At 36.3% G+C, this 21708-nt stretch overlaps 1 protein-coding gene across 2 annotated transcripts in view; it reads left to right on the top strand.

Annotated features, from left to right (window-relative positions):
- ppp2r5d (protein phosphatase 2, regulatory subunit B', delta) overlaps positions 1 to 21708 on the top strand; it is a 79024-nt gene that overhangs the window by 19330 nt on the left and 37986 nt on the right. The window contains exons 2-3 of one of the 2 annotated variants that reach the window (XM_051919204.1): positions 929 to 990; positions 11689 to 11866. Coding sequence is in view for 1 of the 2 variants with exons in the window: in XM_028820918.2 (XP_028676751.2) it covers positions 11689 to 11866 (178 nt within the window). In the remaining variant the exon portion in view is untranslated. The remainder of the gene's footprint in view (positions 1 to 928; positions 991 to 11688; positions 11867 to 21708) is intronic. The other variant, XM_028820918.2, reaches the window with a different exon arrangement.

The following is a 21708-nucleotide window of genomic DNA, read 5'->3' as shown; positions in this document are numbered from 1 at the left end:
ACAGTCTTCAGTCAAATTATTAAGTTAGTTGTGCCTAAACTTGACACAGCCTGCTTTTTTACTGTTGGCGTGGGTAGAGCAGAACACTCAAACTAGTCAGTAGAGGAAATTTATAAAATTTAAACCTATGAATATTAAGCTGATACTCATTGCTAAACAGTGCCAGAGCTTACATTTTAGTGCTATGTAGCAACAAATGAGGGGCATTTTATCATGGGCTTTAGAGAAAAAAAAATATGATCACAGTAGACTACCAGATTTATCTCGATATGTATGATACATTATTCCCAGTAATGAAAAATAAATGATTCTTAGTGCTTTCAAATTTGATCAGATAGGTAGGTGGTTGCAATAGAGGTATTCTTGATCTAGAGGAGACATGGGACTGAGAAATTTAAAAAATTAAATTTTTTTGGGGATCGAAGATGAATTCTTCAATCTGCTGTATTTACAGTATATACATCATTTCTTGAAGAAAAGGTGCATTTATTTTTTTCACTCTTTAATTTCTTTGAGCTGTTCCTCCCAACTTTTTCCTCCTTATTCTAGGCTAAAACCATCAAGGGATGACCCTAGTATTATATGACAAAATTAATTCTGAAAGACCCCTTGTACACCTTTAATCCAGTGTAAGCTAGTGGTGATAGTTACATTATCCAGTAATATTAAACCTGTTCTATGTGCCTCAGTAATTAAAGATATAAATAATAATGCACAATGAGAAGCTTGAGTCTTTCTCGACTTGCGTTGCTTCTTTAAGGGACTGATTAGACACCGCAATATATACAGTATATTTTTTTTCTTGTACTACTTTAATGATTGAATTTTAATTATTAAATATGCCAAAATACGTAGACATTTTTGTTTTTTCTCATTTATTTATTTTTTTTTACCCCCCCCCCCCGAATCCCCACTTTCTGGACTGAAGAAAATTGAGATAGAACACCGTTCCCTAAATGAACAACAAGAACATATACAGCTCACCACGTGGTGAGTAGCACTTTTTCTAATGTATAAATGTGCTCTCTGAACATAGGATAATACCATTCATCAGTGGTTTGCATCTGTTTAAAGGCACATCTTGTAGGATACAAACATACTGTACCTTAACGGCTACTGCTTTGAATTAAGGAGTAAAGTTTGTTCCTGGCAATCAGAAAACAAAAATGTTACTCTTCTGTTGCAGTACTTCTCTGTCCTTTTCTGTACTGTTAAGGTGGTGCTTTGGGCAGTTTAATAAGCAATATTGTAATAAACTGTAAGAAACCAAGTACAGGTGATAAACCAAATCATTGAATTAGTGCATATCTTTTGTTCCTGAGTAGTAAGAATAAATTATGTACTGCATCCAGAATGATGGCCAAAGGCAACAAAATACCAAAACACATGCATTTTGTTCAGCTCAGAATAAACACATGGTGAGGAATAATTACAAATATATCAAACTACAAATAAACAGAAGAGCTAAGTCATACTTGAACTGTTCACATCATATGCTTCGCATTTTGGTGTGATACGCAGTAAGAATATTTTTTGATCCTGCTGGTGTGAAATTGAGTGTTTTACAAAGCACTAATTTATTACAGCAATGTTTGATTTACATCTCTTCATTTAATGTTAACTTCTCTATGATTGTGTAAGGGTATGTTCAATGGTGCATTTCCCCAGATAACTCGGAATAAGCTCTTGTGCCTTCCTCAGTATTACCTCAGTGTTGTAGGTCTATGCCATGTCCTCTGAGTTTAGGTACACCTTTGTTCCTCAGTTATTGACATGGATGTAGCTCTGTCTTTTGAGGTATACAGATTAATGTGTGACTGACTTGATACACTTTATATTTATAAAAAATGTGTTTGACTATATATTGATGACTTGCTTCAGAGATGTCTACTAGGTGGTTACTGCAGTAGTCTAAATTGAAAGTTTTAGGATGTTATGCTTCAGCAATAAAATCTGAACATGGAGGCTTTTGTTAGTGCTAGATATAATGAGGATGCTGTGGCAATTGTATATCATAAGACCACTGGGTGCTTGCTAGGAAGATTATACTGTATGCTTGATCATTTTTCTTTTTCATTTCACTACATACATTTCCTGTATTATTTTGGGTGCATTGTATTTAAAAGCAAATGACATACTGATTATTTATAGTGTCTGTAATAATTGGCATATTTAGGGGAAGCCCCTAAGTATTGGAGCCTCCATGTTGAAATCCAGTTCTTGAAGTGACTTACAACTGCAACGCGCCTTGAGCATGGGAAAGGTGCTATATAAATAAAATGTATTATTATTATTATTATTATTAAAGTGTTTGAAGTTGAACTGGATTTGAACAGTGCCACAGGATTCACCAGAATCCTTCAAGCGGTAACTTACATCTGTAGTAATAGCCTGCTGCTTACTTTAAGCCTCTTGTTAGAAGATGATATCTCAAATTATATTTTGCTGCATTTAATTTAAAATACAGAGAACAAAATTGGAACATTATGACATAAGAATATATTTTTTGAATTTTTCAGTTTACTGTCAAGTCAGAATGATCAGAAATGCACACAATAACAATGAAGCAGGCTTTAGTGGCCTGATAGTGATTCCTGATATCAGTTTATTATTTATAACTGCTGTGCTCCATTGGCCTCTTTTTTTTTTTTTTATATAAAGATATTTTTAATAGAAAATTTGGTGTTGCTGTTTAAGTTTAATACGAGTGGATGTTTTCAGTGTAAGATAATATTTAACTGAATGGAACTGAGTCAAACTGGATGGGACTTTATTGCCAGGCAACATAGTTAGTGAGTGACAAAAGTAGCCCATTTGCGATGGAAGTTTTTTTTGTTTTTCTTGCAATGTAAAAATTTAAATTGCTGTGCTGTGGTGAAACAAATAATAAAGTGGTTTTGTGTGTTGATTTCTCAAAAGGTCATGCTCTGTTAGTTTTGACCTGCAGTTATTTCCTGTCAGGTTTACATTAAAGCTGGCATTTGGTTTCAAAACCACCTTGACTGTTTACACCTTAAATAACATTGGACGCTTCAGCTACCGGCTGTAAATAATATAAGCTGGTGCTCTACATATTTTCAGACACCTCCCCAAACATGAGCTCTCCTATTATGCAAAACTAAGAACCAACTTCGTACTGGTGTTGTGACCGATTTACCAAGAAAAACAAAATTCAGCTGCTGACCAGATAACAACAATGTGAAGCCAACGAAATATCCAAACTATTTATTGTAGACAGTGATTTCTATAAAAACTTGCTGGGAGCAAAAGTTTTATCCATTAGGATAGTGGAATAAAAAAGTAGATTGGGAAGGATGGCCTGGTAGTTCACGTGTGGTTCAAAAAGTAGATTGGGAAGGATGGCCTTGTAGTTCACGTGTGGTTCAAAAAGTAGATTGGGAAGGATGGCCTGGTAGTTCACGTGTGGTTCCACAATTCCTGAAATCATTCTGAACAACTTAAGTTTTTTTTTTTTTTTTAATTAATTTTATTGTAATCATTAATACAAATCGATCAATTTTTACAAAAAGTAGGATTGAAAAACAAGTCGACCCCCACCCATGAGAGAGAGAGAGAGCATGGCCAACGGGGTAAAACTTAAGGCTTGTAAATATACCTAAATTGATGAGTTTAATAGGCCAGTAGAGATGAATGGAGAAGAAAAAGAAATGTGGAAATAATTTCTTCCTCGGTGCTTTAAGAGCTTATTCTAAACTTTTATTGATTTATATCCTGCCAGGTTTAAAAAAAATTCTATACAGATCCCCTAACTGAATATTTGATTTTTTTCCAATTTCAAATAGTATAAAACATCGGTTACCCACTGACGTAAAAGAGGAGAGTTAGGATTCTTCCAGTTTAGCAAAATAAGTCTGCGTGCCAAAAGTGTAGTGAATACAATCACAGTTTGTCCTTCTCCACTTTAAACCCATCTGGAAGAACACCAAACACAGCTGTTAATGGGTTAGGAAGGATTGTGACACCAAGGCTGTCTGAAAGGCACTTAAAAATTTTGGTCCAAAATGATGTTAATTTGGCGCAGGCCCAAAACATGTGACCCAGTGAGGCTGGACTTGATTGCAGCGTTTGCAGGTTGGATCTTGCCCTGGAAACATTTTGGACAGTTTTAGGCGAATCAGATGTGCACGATATCAAATTTTGAGTTGAATAATTGTATGCTTTGAGCATATGGAGCTCGAGTGAAGTCTCTGCATTGCTACTTTCCACTCCCTTTCTGATATGTTTATTTAAGAGATCTTTTTCCCATTCTCCTCTTGGATCTTTGAAAGGGAGGGACTGTAAAATAATTTTATATTGCAGAGATTGTGTCTAAATCCTTGAAATTGAGCAATATTTTTTCCAGCATGGACGAGGGTGCAAGATGAGGAAAATTGGGCAGGTTCTGTTTAACAAAAGTTCCTAATTTGAAGATAGTGAAAGAAATGTGTAGCTGGAAAGTTAAATTTGGAATGTAATTGTTCGTAGGATGCAAAGGTGTTGTCTGTATAAAGATATCTGAGCAATTTAATCCCAATTTTTTTCCAGATATTAAAAGCTGCATATGTTTGCAAGGGTTGAAAGAGGTGGTTCTCTTGCAGAGGTGCCACAGATAAAAGCTTCTCCATCTTAAAATGCTTTGTACATTGGTTCTATATTCTGAGTGAGTGAAGCACAATTGGGTTGTTAGTATATTGCCGATACCTTGCATTTATTGGGGCAAAAAGCAGGGAATATAAAGAAGTACTGCAGGATTTTACTTCTATTGCAGACCAGGCCTGTGTATGTTCATCTATTTGTGTCCAGGTTTTTATAGTTTGTATGTTTGCTGCCCAGTAATAAAGCTGAAAATTAGGTAGAGCCATGCCACCTTCTGCCTGAGGTCTTTGTAGGGTTGCTCTTTGGATACGTGGATGTTTTGAGTTCCAAATAAATGAGGTTATTGTTGAATCTAATTGCTTAAAAAATGATTTATTGATGTATATTTGAATGTTTTGAAATAAAAAAAGAAGCTTAGGAATAATATTCATCTTAACAACGTTAATTCTTCCAGCTAGAGTGAGATGAAGGGTTGACCATCTATGCAAGTCTTGCTTAATTTTTTCCATACAGACAGCAAAATTTTGTTGATAAAGAGCTCTGTGTTTACTTGTGATGTTTACCCCTAGGTATTTAAACTGATCTGCAATGATAAAAGTTAGGGTGTCTAATCTAATATTAAATGCTTGATAATTCATTGGAAAGAGTACACTTTTATTCAGATTAATTCAGAGACCAGAGATCTTTTGAAATTCTGTAAGTGCTGTTAGGACTGCATGCACAGAATTTTGTGGGTCTGATATATACAGTACCATATCATCTGCATATAGAGAAATTTTCTGTTCCAGTCCTTCTCTGATAATCCTATTTATCTGATCAGCATTTCGACAGTGAACCGCCAGTGATTCAATGGTGATTGCAAATAGCAGTGGTGACAAGGGGTATCCTTGTCTGGTACCATGTTCTAGTTTAAAGTAGTCTGAACAAATGTTGTTAATACAAACTGAAGCTACTGGATTGGTATACAGTAGTTTGATCCATGCACAAATGTTCGGGCCAAACCCAAATTTCTCTAATGTAGTGAAAAGGTATTTCCATTCAATCATGTCAAATGCTTTTTCTGCATCCAATGATAATATTATTTCTGGGGTGTTTGACTTTGTTGGTGAGTATATTACATTAAACAGGCGTCGAAGATTGGAGGATAAGTGTCGACCCTTGATAAATCCAGTTTGATCTTGTGATACTACCGAAGGCAGCACTTTCTCCATCCTTCTAGCTATGATTTTTGAGAGTATCTTAACATCATTATTCAGAAGTGAAATTGGTCTGTATGATGCACATTGTAATAAGTCCTTATTTTGTTTAGGAAAGACGGTGATTAATGCTTGGCAAAAAGTTTGAAGTAGAATTTGATTGCCTCTAGTTTCTGTAAGTTTTGCTAATAGGAGTGGAGCTAGCTGAGCGGAGAATTTCTTATAAAATTCTGCAGGGTAGCCATCAGGGCATGTTGCTTTCCCGCCTTGAAGTGACTTTATAGCATCTGTAATTCTGATAGCGCCAGAGGTTTATCCAGTTCCATCCATCCATCCATCCATTATCCAACCCGCTATATCCTAACTACAGGGTCACGGGGATCTGCTGGAGCCAATCCCAGCCAACACAGGGCGCAAGGCAGGAAACAAACCTCGGGCAGGGCGCGCACACACACACACACACACCAAGCACACACTTGGGGACAATTTAGAATCACCAATGCACCTAACCTGCATGTCTTTGGACTGTGGGAGAAAACCGGAGTGCCCGGAGGAAACAGACACAGGGAGAACATGCAAACTCCATGGAGGGAGGACCCGGGAAGCGAACCTATCTATCTATTTGTGGTAACTGTAATGTATCCAGAAATGCATTAGATCGTGTGTTGTCTTCTTTAAACTCGGTCTTCTTTTGTTTATTTTTATTAATATCCATCAACTGTACAGATTTTGGTTTGTAAATTATTGTTAAACAGATATGTGAACAAAACAAGAGATTTTTTTTTTTTTGGTAATAAGACCAGAGCATTTTATCATTTAGTACTTTAATGTTGTTTAGTGTCAGTGTTGGGAATTCTGAATTGATATTGACAAGTAGATAGTAAGAAAATTAGTACTTTATTTGTCCCAAGGGGAAATTAAGCCTTTACAGACGCTCAAGAGATACGGAAATATATTTTAATGAACAACAATGACACACAAAAATTACAAAAAACAGACATCTGACATGATTAATGGGAAGAGTGCAGTCACAGTTGAGAAAGTATAAAGATGCATTGCAGTAGTGTATGAAGGAGCCCCAGTAGTGTTTCTTGACAAACTATTGTTAAATAATTTGTTGGCTGAAAGTGCTTAATGATCCACATTAATAAAAGGATAAGTGTCTGCATGTCCATTTGGTCGGTACGCCTCACAAATATTTGTAGAAGTAAAATGCATTGCATTTATCATTCCAACATATGGCGCATCACAAACATTAACATTGCTTTTACGAATTCCATACCGGATGGCATATAACAGAGACATATGCATTGCATGATGCACTGCAAATGTTAATGCTGAGGTCTAAGTTGATTACTTAGATTTCAGCCCGTCTTAAATGGGGGTAGCACAGCTAGTATTGTGATATAGGGATGTCGCAATACCAGAATTTCACTATTTGATACCAATTCCAGTGAGATTTCATGATATTCAATACCACGGCAATACAGGGTAGGAGTTATATTCGTGAACTTTTTTTTGCCTTTAAAAACCAACTGACTGATACAAATTTAGTGTTTGTAGATTTGTATTCAGTATGCTGTTTTGCCAGCATTGCTACAACTGCACATCTGTGCAATCCGTTTCTGTTAACACAGTACTAGAGAGACATGCTTTGTGCTTCCGAGCATCAAAACACTCATTAATTTTATTTTGTTATTAACAAATGGAGAATCTAATTTCATTGCTGTGTAGACAAGTCAGATACCCACTTTGTTTGAATCTTCCTTCGATTTTTACATGCAGCAACTATTGGCACTTCTGCTATACAGTTTCCATCTACAGTGGAACATCGGTTCACGAACGTCTTGGTACACGTACAACTCGGTTTATGACCAAAATGTTCGCCAAACTTTCGCCTCGGTTCACGACCACACACTCGGTATAGGAACAAGCCAGTTTCCCTTTCGGTTTGTGCGTGCCGATGATTTCTGCATGTGTTGCATTGTTCTCGGTCAGACGTGTGTGCGCGCGTGTGTGCGCTTTTGCTGTGAAGTCTTTGTGCTCTATTTCATTTCCCTTCCGGTTTGTACGCGCTGATTACTGTATTTTAAGCATGTGTTCAGCCTCTCCCTGTTCATTGTTCTCAGTCAGACGTGCGTGCTTTACCTGTTAACTCTTTGTGCTCTACAGTATTTCATGTGCTTTTGCAGTTAACCATGGCTTCTAAGCAAGTGAAGAGTGGTGAGAAGAAAGTGTTGCAATGTTACTTTTCTCTTTTTTTAAATGTTCCTTTTTTCCCTGTGCTTAAAACTCATTTAAAAAGTGTTTACAGCGATCGGGTTGTAATGCTATTAGCGTGAACTCCTGTAATGTTACTTTCTTGGTTGGCTTTTAAATAAATTTCAGATTTGTTGAAATGTTCGTTTTTCTCCCCCCTGTGCTTAAAACTCATTAAAAAAAAAAAGTGTTTATACAGCGATCGGATTGTAAGGCTATAGCGAGAGAGCGAGAGAGAGCGAGAGAGAGCGAGAGAGAGCGAGAGAGAGAGAGAGAGAGAGAGAGAGAGATTGTGTCAGTGTTACACTGTGCATTCTATGGTGTAATTAGCTATATTTGCTTAAAAATCTTTCAAAAAATATATTTACATACAGTTTGTACGGTCTGGAACGGATTAATTGTATGTACATACAATCCTATGGGGGAAATTGCTTCGGTTTACGACCAGAGGTTTGGAACGAATTATGGTCGTGAACCGAGGTTCCACTGTACATCCCCCAGTCCAATATTCGTGACACTGCCACCACTTAGAAAATAGATTGATGCTTAGATGGATACCTGTTGATGAGCAATCACAGAATGAATGCAAAGGTGGCATTCATTTATCGAGACAGTACAGGACATGATATGAAAAAGCAATTCATCTTCAATTCAGTTTGCCATCTAAAAGTTAAACAGTTGTATGTAATTGGTGATGTCATTTGCTCTTAAAGTATGCACAAATCTGTTTTTGATCTACCTCCAAAAATGGTTGTTTTTTAATGTAACAATATGTCTTCATGTGGTGCTGTAGGACTCTGAGGCATTTTCATGACTATTTTTTTCTTATGATTTTATCATATATTATTTTGCTTTTCAAAGTAATAAGTCTACTTGTAGTCATTTATCAACGTTGTACTGGTGTTCACTTGGGTACTGATACTGTGATAAAGCTAATACAGTTACATTTTTGGCATTTTAGCCTTGTTACCAAAAAATTGGTTCTTGTGACATCCCTTGTATGGTAATGTATCGCATGACTGACTACAGTAATCCCTCCTCCATCGCAGGGGTTGCGTTCCAGAGCCACCCGCGAAATAAGAAAATCCGCGAAGTAGAAACGATATGTTTATATGGTTATTTTTATATTGTCATGCTTGGGTCACAGATTTACGCAGAAACACAGGAGGTTGTAGAGAGACAGGAACGTTATTCAAACACTGCAAACAAACATTTGTCTCTTTTTCAAAAGTTTAAACTGTGCTCCATGACAAGACAGAGATGACAGTTCTGTCTCACAATTAAAAGAATGCAAACATATCTTCCTCTTCAAAGGAGTGCGCGTCAGGAGCACAGACTTGTCAGAAACAGAGAGGAAAGCAAACAAATCAATAGGGCTGTTCGGCTTTTAAGTATGCGAAGCACCGCCGGTACAAAGCTGTTGAAGGCGGCAGCTCACACCCCCTCCGTCAGGAGCAGGGAGAGAGAGAGAGAGACAGAGGAAAACAAAAAGTTAAAAATCAATACGTGCCCTTTGAGCTTTTAAGTATGCGAAGCACCGTGCAGCATGTCGCTTCACGAAGCAGCTGCACACAGAAGGTAGCAACGTGAAGATAATCTTTCAGCATTTTTAGACGAGCGTCCGTATCGTCTGGGTGTGCGAACAGCCCCCCTGCTCACACCCCCTACGTCAGGATCAGAGAAATTCAGCGCAAGAGAGAGTGAGAGAAAAGTAAGCTGGGTAGCTTCTCAGCCATCTGCCAATAGCGTCCCTTGTATGAAATCAACTGGGCAAACCAACTGAGGAAGCATGTACCAGAAATTAAAAGACCCATTGTCCTCAGAAATCCGCGAACCAGCAAAAAATCCGCGATATATATTTAAATATGCTTACATATAAAATCCGCGATAGAGTGAAGCTGCGAAAGGCTAAGCGCGATATAGCGAGGGATCACTGTATACCTTTTGGATTTAGGTACCAAATACATCATTCAATTTTAAAGTCTATTCTGTGGCCAGTGCTTTAGTAGGTTATGGTATTCCAGTCTTGGGCTGTGCTTATAAATAAAAGTTTCAGAGCAACCTGTTACATCTTTAATGATACAGAGTAGTTTTAAATGCCTGGAAGAAAATCATAGAACACCTTTATTCCTGATTTGTTCTTCCTTCTGTCCATTGATCCAGTTAAGAACGTTTGTTTTCTCATTAAGGGGAACTTTTTTTCTAAATATATGCGGATGACATCTAATTGTATTTCTCATTTAACCTCTTAACATATAATCCTTAATTACATTGTTAACTACTTGATAAGGGTCAATTATTTGTCTTTAGCTTCAGAAAACAAATTGAGTGGTAACTGTTAATAGCAAGACTGTACTGAATACTCCCATATCAAAAGAGTAAAGTTTGTTTGGCTGGATGCAAACAAAACAGACTTTGATTTTCATTTAGTCTTCAATCAACAGATCACTTCATGTTTAAAAACTAAGTTTCTTCATTTTTGAAATATTTCAAATTTAGGATTGTTTGTTAAATGCTAGTCTATATGTTTTCATCAAGCAGAGTTGGCTATTGTTATATTGTATTTAATAAAAAAAAAAAGGATTAAAACAAAAAGAAAATAGAAGATACTACCTAGGAGGTAGAGCCTTTAGCTATAGGACAGTGATATACACTATTATAATGTGACTGACGTACAGCATTTCATCTTAATCAGGATTTAAAGGGGAAAAAAATCTAAAATGTGCTTATACGGTATATCTTTTGTAAGTATTTCATGACCCTTTCCTTTGTTTCCTTCAAAGCTGTGTTTTATTTTTATGTTTCATGACTTTTAGCCACATTAGGTTGTGTAGTGCTAGGATCTGAAAGTGGAAGCTGTTATAAATTAAGTTGAATTAAGCTGGAATAGAATTTCTGCATAATTGAAGAGGTAGGCTTGTAATGTTTCAGTGATTATAGGTAATAGGATCAGAATGCTGTCAAATATGGCTCCAAGACGGTGAGATGCGTTTGTAGCAGGTGAGTTTTAATGTTGGGGATTGTGAAGATGACATTTGTATGTTCTGCTGGATAATGAAGGAAGCTTAAAGTTTGAGAAAATAAATGCCACTGTTGTTCTGTTTAATCCCTGCATTTATTGGACAAAAACGAAATCAAACAGTTTCTTTGACTTTGTTCTGTGGAGATACTCATTTACAGTTGCATACTGTAAACATATTTGATATCCCATTTGCAAGTTCGTAAAAACTTCCTTCCCCTATGGATCCTTTTACAATGATGAGTGGATGTAATGTACATTGCCTGTGACCAAGTCAGGAAGAATTCAGATATGCAAATTTTAATTTATGTTTAGCCATTCATTTGTGTACCTTTTGAATGGCCCAGAAGTCCTTTTCTTTCTAAGTACAATTTTACATGGCATACATATTTTGTTTACGCAGATAAATAGGAATAAGGCTTGTCTAACTTGTCCAAGTTGTTATATTTTGCTTGTTCAATAACACTTGGTAAATATTCTCCAGGTGCTTGGGCATAATAAATCACTTTCCATATATTGTAACACAGAATATAAAAAGTGCTAGTTAGGTTGTGTTATTTTCATGTGAATAATTTTTCATTTTGTGTTTCTGACTTGAGTAAATTTTATTTCAAACAGACGCAGCAACAGCAGACTGCAAGTAAACGGCCCAGCAATAGCACCCCGCCACCTACTCAGCTGAATAAAATCAAATACTCTGGGGGACCACAGATTGTGAAAAAAGAAAGACGCCAGAGTTCATCACGTTTTAACCTCAGTAAAAATCGGGAACTACAAAAACTGCCAGCTCTGAAAGGTATGATATTTTATTTAGAATTTAATCCAAATCTAAAGTGTGTTTAGTGTAGTTTTAAGATTTTTTTTTTAAGATTTAATAAGGATTTAAAATCCTAAGTACTGTAATCTCTTTAACTGTATTCTGCTAATTTGCTTTACTGATAGATTTCTGGGTGTTATTGTTATTGTCATATATTCATCTTTTACTTTAAATAGTCTGTTATGTGAAATTCTTTTTTACATTAGGTTTACTGGTCACTTGGTATGCATGATAAGTCGTCTTTTGTTCTGTGTTTGTAATCAAACCGCTCAACCAGAGCGTGTTTCAGCTTCATATAATTATGTCATATGATCAGGTGGCTCCAGCTTCAAAAATTTTCCTTACTTATACTCTGATACTCTAATTTCTGTCAAATGTTATAATTGTTACATTGTTTGTGCTGTGTTGTGCATAGACTACACCATTCTGAATAAAAGTAGAGCTATATTATTATGGTATGGTACTTCAGGCCCTTCCATAGTTGAATATTTCAGTTTTTGGTAACCTTAACTGTTCCTTTTTTTTTTTTTTTTTTTTTTTTTTTTTTTCCTGACTCCAGAATTTAATGCATGACAAAAAAAATGTTCAACAAATTGTTTCTGTTAAGGAGGAGAAAAAAAAAAGGTCAATGTTTCTTGGATAGCATTCATAATAGCTTTTGGCTTTCTAGGTCAATGCTGTTTTCTATTTACATTTTCCGTCTTTGTTGTAACTTTTGTAACAATTAGTTGTAAACCACTCAATCTCACTAAGATTGCACAAGTGGTGAACCAGCTGAGGGTAAGCAAGGCTGCAGGGATCTGTGGTATCCAGGGTGAACTTCTCCAGGCTGGTGGTAAGGCTGTCTTCCTGGCATAGCAAGCAATCTTTGCTTCCATTTGGGAGACTGGTGTCATACCAACTGAATGGAAAACAGGACTTGTCATCCCTACCTGGAAAGGGAAGGGTTTATCGCTTGATTGTGACAAGTACAGGGGGATAACACTGCTCTCTGTGCTGGGTAAGGTCCTTACTAGAGTCATTCTTAATAGGATCTATGATCACTTGCTCACCTAGGTTTTACGCCTAAGAAGTCTACCATTGACAGCATCCTGGCACTGAGGATTCTCATGGAGTATAAAACATGAATATCGGCAGTTACTTTGCAGCCTTTATCGATTTTCATAAAACGTTCGACTCGGATGATCGAGATGCCCTGTGGGACATCCTGAGCTGAGACTTTGCAGGATCCCCTCAAGATTTCTGGACATCATGGCCGGCCTGTACACTGGTACTGTGAGTGCCGTGCAGAGTGGAGGCAGAGCCTATGTGTTTTTTCCAAGTTGATTCTGGGGTTCATCAGTGGTGTGTTCTTGTTCCTACTCTGTTCAGTGCTTGCATGGACTGGGTGTTGGGCAAGGTTGTGAGGTCCAGTGGCTGTGGGGCATCTGTTGGTGATGAAAGATTCACTGATCTTGACTTTGCTGACGATGCTGTGATCTTCGCGGAGTCAATGGAGACTCTGATCAGGGCTCTCGAGAGACTGAGCAATGAGTCTGAGTGTCTGTGCTTGTGAGTGTCCTGGATAAAAACCAAGATCCAGGCCTTTAATGACCTCTTGGACACAGCAGTGTGTCTGTCTGCAGAGAAAGTGTCGACCTTGTCGAGAGGTTTACTTACCTTGGCAGTGACATTCATGTCTCTGGTGATTCTTCCTATGATGTCAGTAGACTGATTGGGAGAGCGTGTGTGGTACTCCCGGTATCTCTGTAAAAGGACTAAGGTCCAAGCCTTTTAGAGTCCTGGTGCTTCTAGTTTTGCTATATCGTTGCGAGACATGGACGCTATCCAGTGACCTGAGATGAAGACTGGATTCCTTCGGTACTGTCTCTCTTTGGAGTATCCTTGGGTACTGCTGGTTTGACTTTGTGAAATGAGCGGTTGCTCACGGAGTCCCGAATGAAGCACATTACCTGCATTGTGAGGGAGTGTCAGTTACGGTACTATGGCCATGTGGTGGCATTCCCCGTGGGTGATTTGGCTCACAGGATTCTCATTGTTGAGGACCTGAGTGGCTAGACCGGGGGTCAAGGGGACACCCATATACTGTAACACCTAGCATAGGCAGAGAGATGGCCATTTCCTGGGGGTGGGATTGAACCACGTGTCTGCCTGGGGGGATTGCCAACCTGGAACCTGAGCTGTTTCGTTGTGTAGTGGAGTGGGTGCGGCAATACGCTGTATCACTGCATGCTCCCCAACCTGACCTGTAACTTTTTGCATAGCTATTTGGTTATTTAACAAATGTGTTAATTAAAAGCTTCAAGAACTTTATCATATTAGAGCAAAATTGTTGGTTAAAGATTATTCATGCAAATTACTTTTATATATAATGCTAATAACATGGTAGTTTTTTTTATCTTGATGTATTATTTTCAGGCAGTGTGTATTGAAATTTTTTGATACTTGCATTGAATATTCTATAGTTTAATATTTATAATATGTTGCTTGTTAAATGTATATTAGAAATTCCCTAAGGTTGGCAGTGAGGGAGTTTATGGTGCAATTTCTATAATTCTTTGCATTTATATAGCGCTTTTCTCACTTAAAGCTGCTAAATCTTATAGAAAACTACTGTTTTTTAAACTCTGTACTACAGTACAGTATTTGTTCCAATGTTAACATCTCTGTTTATTACTTGAAGTGGTTTTTGAAATAGAAACTGCTTGATGATGAATTTGAATCTGTTTTTATGGATTATTGTTGTGCCTAAAACTTAATACAATTTATTACACAAGTAATCTTGAAGAAAATAAGACATTCTAGAAGGGAGAAAATAAAACAATAGTTCAGACTGAAAACTGAATAAAGTGCTTAAAATGAATATCAAATTTGGGTTGAAAATACAATCTTCCTGCTACATTGCGTACACGAATGTTTAGAGAATACATTGAGCCAGTGCTTAGGATGATTAGACTTTGGCTAGTTTGAATGAAGCCAAATATTGTGATAATAATAGGTCTGAGATCTCATTTGGGATAAAACTAATTCGCATAATATTATCACAATTATTACTGTGCTATCAGATTGTAGGAAGTTTCAGTTGGATTTAATGGGATAGTTTGAAACCTTTTTTGTTAATTTTCAGTTTAATAAGATGAATATTGGTGGGTAATAGTACATATAATGGTTTGAATGTGATTACTGTTCTTAAAGCAGAGGAGTGTTATTTATTTATTTTTTTAATCATAGAAATATACTGGGATTTGCTTGGTCACATCCTAGAATTACACGGGTAGGGTTGGAATTCCTGTGGCACTGCAGGTCTGTGAGGAAGTTGCAAAGAACGTTCTTCCTTTCATTTAATATTGCATCCCTTGCTCATTCGTACCTTATTGGTGTTTTGATTCTATATATTTTTTTGAAACCATGAATTACAGTATAACAATATATATCACAGGACCACTGTTTCCCTGACAGTTATTTCCTATGGAGTCATACACTTCCTTCTTAAATCATATTGATTAAGGAAAAGCTTAGTTTTGTGTCATGCTGAAATAAGTCACAAGTTAGTTCATCATCACCTTATTGTGACTGTAAACAGAAAATACATTGGAAAAAAGTGACTGAAAAGTAAAAGATAAAAACATGGTTGTTGGTGTCAGACTTCTTCATTTTGGGAGCTGGTAAGCCTTGTTGTCAAACTTCCATAGTGCATACAGAAAATTATTTAAACAGGAGCTGCTGCAGACTCTGATGTATGTAATTCCTGAGTGAGCTTGAAGTGTGGAGTGTTCTATTTGTTTGTGTAAAAAGATGCTTTCAAGCAAGTATTTGATGTGGATCTTCTGTTTTTGTTAGATTAGACTGGGATGTAATGTGTACAGTATATTATGTATTGGTGTTTCATTAATTTACTTATTTTTTACAATTGAATATAATACATGTTATATATTTAAGTGTCTGGAAGAATATCCGACTCAATCATTTTTTTTCCAGGCATGATGATATTAATTTGTAATTAGCATTTTACAATATTTTTAAAAAATTCCTATTCTATTTTTTCATGCAGGTGGGATAGATTGCAAAGTGATTTTTCTTCATGTAAACATTTCAAAATAAATTAGCAAACCAAACTATACAGTAGTCGACATGTGTTATGAATTTGATTAAGTATATGTATTCCATAGTTTCACAGCAGTTTAAATTGTTCATCTTAGTTATAGAGTGAATTTTGAGTTAAAGTAGATCCTGTAAAAAAATTTTTAACACTTTTTTTGGAAGGTATTGCTTTTAAAAGAAGTGCATATTAATATAGACTGTGTGTAAATGTTTTGTGGAATTGAATCTACCCTAGATAAAGGGTGCATTTTTGCGTTATTTTGTCGTCATTGTGCAGACTATCCTTTTCTAGAGGTTTCTTTAAGTGAAACTGTAGTTGGTAATTTTACAATCACAGTAAACAGGACACAGGTCCAGTCCAAACACATAACAAAAACTTTCAAACATACTGAGCGTGTCCACCTTGAGAATGTTACTGGGAATTGATATGTGTCTTTAGGTTGTGTTTGTTTAAATGATTGTCTTAAAATATATATTCAGTTTTTGTGAGATGTCAGTTCTCCAGTAACGAGTCCAGCACCTGTCTGAATTCAGGCAAGGGGACTGTGTAGTGATAGCTGCATAATTGTGTGTAGATATAATGTATGTTCTGTTTCTTCGCTCTTGTTTGTGCTTTAAAATGGCTTTAATCACAGAGATGAAAAAAAAACAACCCTTGGGGATATTAAAACTGGGGAACCATTTTAAATTCTGCTGCCTGCTTGAGGTGGATTATATCATTTCTTGCGGCTGCTCTTGAAAAAGGGAATATTGGTGCATCATTATCTGATGATGAGCAGAGATGTCAGGATTTTAACTGTTGACTATCCAAGAGTTTTTCTGGAGCATTTACTCATGTTGTGTAAACTTGTCATGTACAACAAGAAGAGAAAAGATTGAGGCGTCTAAAGGCTATTAAAATACCGCTATGTTGCTAAGTCCAGAATCCTGATGGCATTTTCTGAATGGGAATAAAGAAGCTCAAAATTAGCAACCAAATCACCAATTTCAGAGGCTCAGGGACTTTTCCTATTTTGTTTGTATAATATAATACAGTGGTGTGAAAAACTATTTGCCCCCTTCCTGATTTCTTATTCTTTTGCATGTTTGTCACACAAAATGTTTCTGATCATCAAACACATTTAACCATTAGTCAAATATAACACAAGTAAACACAAAATGCAGTTTGTAAATGGTGGTTTTTATTATTTAGGGAGAAAAAAAAATCCAAACCTACATGGCCCTGTGTGAAAAAGTAATTGCCCCCTGAACCTAATAACTGGTTGGGCCACCCTTAGCAGCAATAACTGCAATCAAGCGTTTGCGATAACTTGCAATGAGTCTTTTACAGCGCTCTGGAGGAATTTTGGCCCACTCATCTTTGCAAAATTGTTGTAATTCAGCTTTATTTGAGGGTTTTCTAGCATGAACCGCCTTTTTAAGGTCATGCCATAGCATCTCAATTGGATTCAGGTCAGGACTTTGACTGACCAGGCCACTCCAAAGTCTTCATTTTGTTTTTCTTCAGCCATTCAGAGGTGGATTTGCTGGTGTGTTTTGGGTCATTGTCCTGTTGCAGCACCCAAGATCGCTTCAGCTTGAGTTGACGAATAGATGGCCGGACATTCTCCTTCAGGATTTTTTGGTAGACAGTAGAATTCATGGTTCCATCTATCACAGCAAGCCTTCCAGGTCCTGAAGCAGCAAAACAACCCCAGACCATCACACTACCACCACCATATTTTACTGTTGGTATGATGTTCTTTTTCTGAAATGCTGTGTTCCTTTTACGCCAGATGTAACGGGACATTTGCCTTCCAAAAAGTTCAACTTTTGTCTCATGAGTCCACAAGGTATTTTCCCAAAAGTCTTGGCAATCATTGAGATGTTTCTTAGCAAAATTGAGACGAGCCCTAATGTTCTTTTTGCTTAACAGTGGTTTGTGTCTTGGAAATCTGCCATGCAGGCCGTTTTTGCCCAGTCTCTTTCTTATGGTGGAGTCGTGAACACTGACCTTAATTGAGGCAAGTGAGGCCTGCAGTTCTTTAGACGTTGTCCTGGGGTCTTTTGTGACCTCTCAGATGAGTCGTCTCTGCGCTCTTGGGGTAATTTTGGTCGGCCGGCCACTCCTGGGAAGGTTCACCACTGTTCCATGTTTTTGCCATTTGTGGATAATGGCTCTCACTGTGGTTCGCTGGAGTCCCAAAGCTTTAGAAATGGCTTTATAACCTTTACCAGACTGATAGATCTCAATTACTTCTGTTCTCATTTGTTCCTGAATTTCTTTGGATCTTGGCATGATGTCTAGCTTTTGAGGTGCTTTTGGTCTACTTCTCTGTGTCAGGCAGCTCCTATTTAAGTGATTTCTTGATTGAAACAGGTGTGGCAGTAATCAGGCCTGGGGGTGGCTACGGAAATTGAACTCCGGTGCGATACACCACAGTTAGGTTATTTTTTAACAAGGGGGCAATTACTTTTTCACACAGGGCCATGTAGGTTTGGATTTTTTTTCTCCCTAAATAATAAAAACCACCATTTACAAACTGCATTTTGTGTTTACTTGTGTTATATTTGACTAATGGTTAAATGTGTTTGATGATCAGAAACATTTTGTGTGACAAACATGCAAAAGAATAAGAAATCAGGAAGGGGGCAAATAGTTTTTCACACCACTGTGTGTGTGTGTGTGTGTGTGTGTGTGTGTGTGTGTGTGTGTGTGTTAAGGTCAGAGATGGTGGAAGTAAGTGTTAATAGCGTTGCTGTAGCTTTCTCTATATACATTTTTTTCTTTTTTTTTTTCTTCACCCCTGTTAGAATTATCTTTAAAAAAAGGGCTATACAAAAGTTCTGACAAATTAAGTAAAAATAGCCTTTTCTGTATGTGATAGTAAATTAATTAAATAAAACTACCCTTCTGTGTATATGATGTCTCCAAATGCTGGATTGTTTTTCTTTTACACATAAAATATTTTAAGAGGCATAATTTCAACTTTTGGCTATGAGTTGCTGATGAAATCAAAACATGGGGGTTGGAGCACCAGGACTTAAGTATTTAATTTACAGGGGAGCACACCAATAATCTGCATAGCAGACAAGTAGCTGTCTGGACATGCACATTTTTCACATCATGAATTTTGAAAAACATTACATGCTTCTTGAGAATATATGACAGATTTTTATTATTTAATTTTGTAGCAGTGCTAGCAGAAAACCTTCTATGTGGAGTAAATACAGCACAGTGTTGAGAGCATATTAGATCATTGGCCTTAAAGTACAGACAATTGGTAACGGGCATCACCTTACTTTAGCAGGTGGTCATATAATTGAAATCAATAATGTATTGAGTTGTTGTAGGAATATGCTTATTTGAAAGCAGTGGGAGGGTAGACCCCTGTCACTGTGGAATAGGGTGCTGTTCCAGTCCATTGCAAGGCTCATTAAGTATTAAAATATTGTTTCAGTTATTTAAATGTTTAAAGAAGACCAACAACTCCTTCAAATAAAGCTGAGCAGAGAGGTGTGTTTATACTGCAGTGTAGTTTGAGTATGTGGACAGTGTTGCTCATGTTATTTTTATCTGCAGTAATTCTAAGTATACTAGTGATAAAACACATTTATACTGTACATACATATACACATATCTCAATTCAGTTTATTCTCCCAAGGGGAAAATTTGGTTTGTCAACAGGTTTTACAGAGAGACCATAATGTAACATTAAAACACATTCACAAAGAACACAGTAATCAAATCTTAACCTTGTACAAATATCTAATATAGTTGTGAGCATAATATTATGGTATAACATTAGGTCATACATATTACATATAAAAATTTGATTAGCACTAAGACTTGACTAATGATTGGTGCAAATAATATTTTGTCCCATGATTTAAGTCTGTCGATATAAATTTGAACTTATTTAGAAAATTAATAGCAATTGTTATGAAGTAGTATTTGAACTGGTTGCTTTATCTATTTCTAGAAAAATGTAGTTTGATATTTTTAAGTAAACTTATTTACATATTATATATAGAAATCCATGGGATGATATGTGTGTTACACCTAATACGTGATTTAAAACTTATAACTAAATTGTTTATTATATGAAATATGTTTGTTCAATACAACATCAATCACCCTGAGTATAATTGTTCAGCTTTTAATTCATTAACTTTCAGTGCATTCCTGACTACATAGGACAACAAATGCTGTACGTTTCCTATAGTTACTAATCTGTTACTCATACCTGCTTTGAGAAATTAGTGCCCAGTCATCCTTAAAAAGTGCTTTGACTTCAACAAAGATCTCTGATGCATTTCACAAACAGCACACCTCTGGTTTTCCAACAGTTATTTCATCTAGATGGCCTTTTTGACTAACAAAACTAACCTTACAGTATTCCTCTTGCAGTTCCAATCACCGTCTTCTTTATTGGTTAGCTTGTTGCTTATTAATTTTTGTGCTCTGTTTTACAAGTTTTAATTATCTACTTTATTAAGCCTGTGAACACTTATTAAATTAATACTTATTAACTAGCTTTTTTTTATTGTGTTATCAATTTTTCTAAATGTATAGTAATTATTTGTACTAATGATTATAAATCCATTATATAGCCATACTTTTTTAAATTAAGAAATAGGTGTAGTCATATATTTCACTGTCGAAAGGTAAAGAACAACAACAGAATTTTGTTTCATATGGCGCACGTGCACATTTTGGCAGTATTTGAAAAAAATAATTCTTTACACCTGGGGCTCTCAAGTTCATTCCTGGAGGGTGATAGTAGTTGAAGGTTTGTGTTCCAATCCAATGTTTCCTATCTACAAGCTAAGCATTACTGATAAAGCTCACTTATTAGGACTGTTGTGAATTTGTTTCTCCAAGTCTTAAACAACTGCATTTACTGTAGTCACACATCACCATACAAAAGAATGCGAGCAATTTCAAGCTGTTTAGCAACAGGAAAGATTTTGCATTACAAGTTATGGTTTATATCTTTATATCTCTTTACAGAAGTATTAAATCAGGTGTCGGGTAGTGTGACAAGTGGGCTTAATTATAAACATGCGATGATGGCTGTTCAAATGTTTAACACCCCATATGGTGTTTAGTGCTGTATATCTTGCTGTTAATTGGGTCACTACCATCTGAAAATGTATGTGCTACCAAAAGTAAAGTAGGCAATGTGGTGTTTTGCAAAAAACACTAAGCGTTAAACCAAAAGGTGCCACAGTTGTACCATGGTAATTTAGCCAAATTTAGCCATTTTATTATAAAATAATAAAATTAAGCCTGTGGCATATTATAAGTCTGTGCAATATTATAACAGTTCATACACTCTAGGCAAGTATTTTCAAATCTGTGAAACAGCAAGTGGTTCTGCTTCATAAAATCCAAGAACAGGTTTTACCACTTATTACTTAGGTTTCAAAAACATCTGCGCCATCTACAGTACTTAGAGATAACAAATCAGGCATTTTTAGAGCCTGCTTGGCCAATCTCAATACCAAAACCAATTTCTTTTTTAACTTAGCTACTCAATCACCTGCCATGTATAAGGTTTATATGAAATAATAAACTGTTAACATAATTTTTTTTTCTAATTAAAAGAAAATGTGGACCACAGGAGTTTTTTTTTTTTTTTGCCTAATTTCTATTAACAAAATGAAATGTATGCTGATTATTCACTGACCTATTAACATTTTTATTTGTTATAATGGTTAAAAGAGTTATATACATT

Source organism: Erpetoichthys calabaricus, chromosome 15 (assembly GCF_900747795.2).
Source record: "Erpetoichthys calabaricus chromosome 15, fErpCal1.3, whole genome shotgun sequence".
NCBI lineage: Eukaryota > Metazoa > Chordata > Cladistia > Polypteriformes > Polypteridae > Erpetoichthys > Erpetoichthys calabaricus.
The sequence above is the reverse complement of the archived record's forward strand: the minus strand, read 5'-3'. Positions and strand labels throughout refer to the sequence as shown.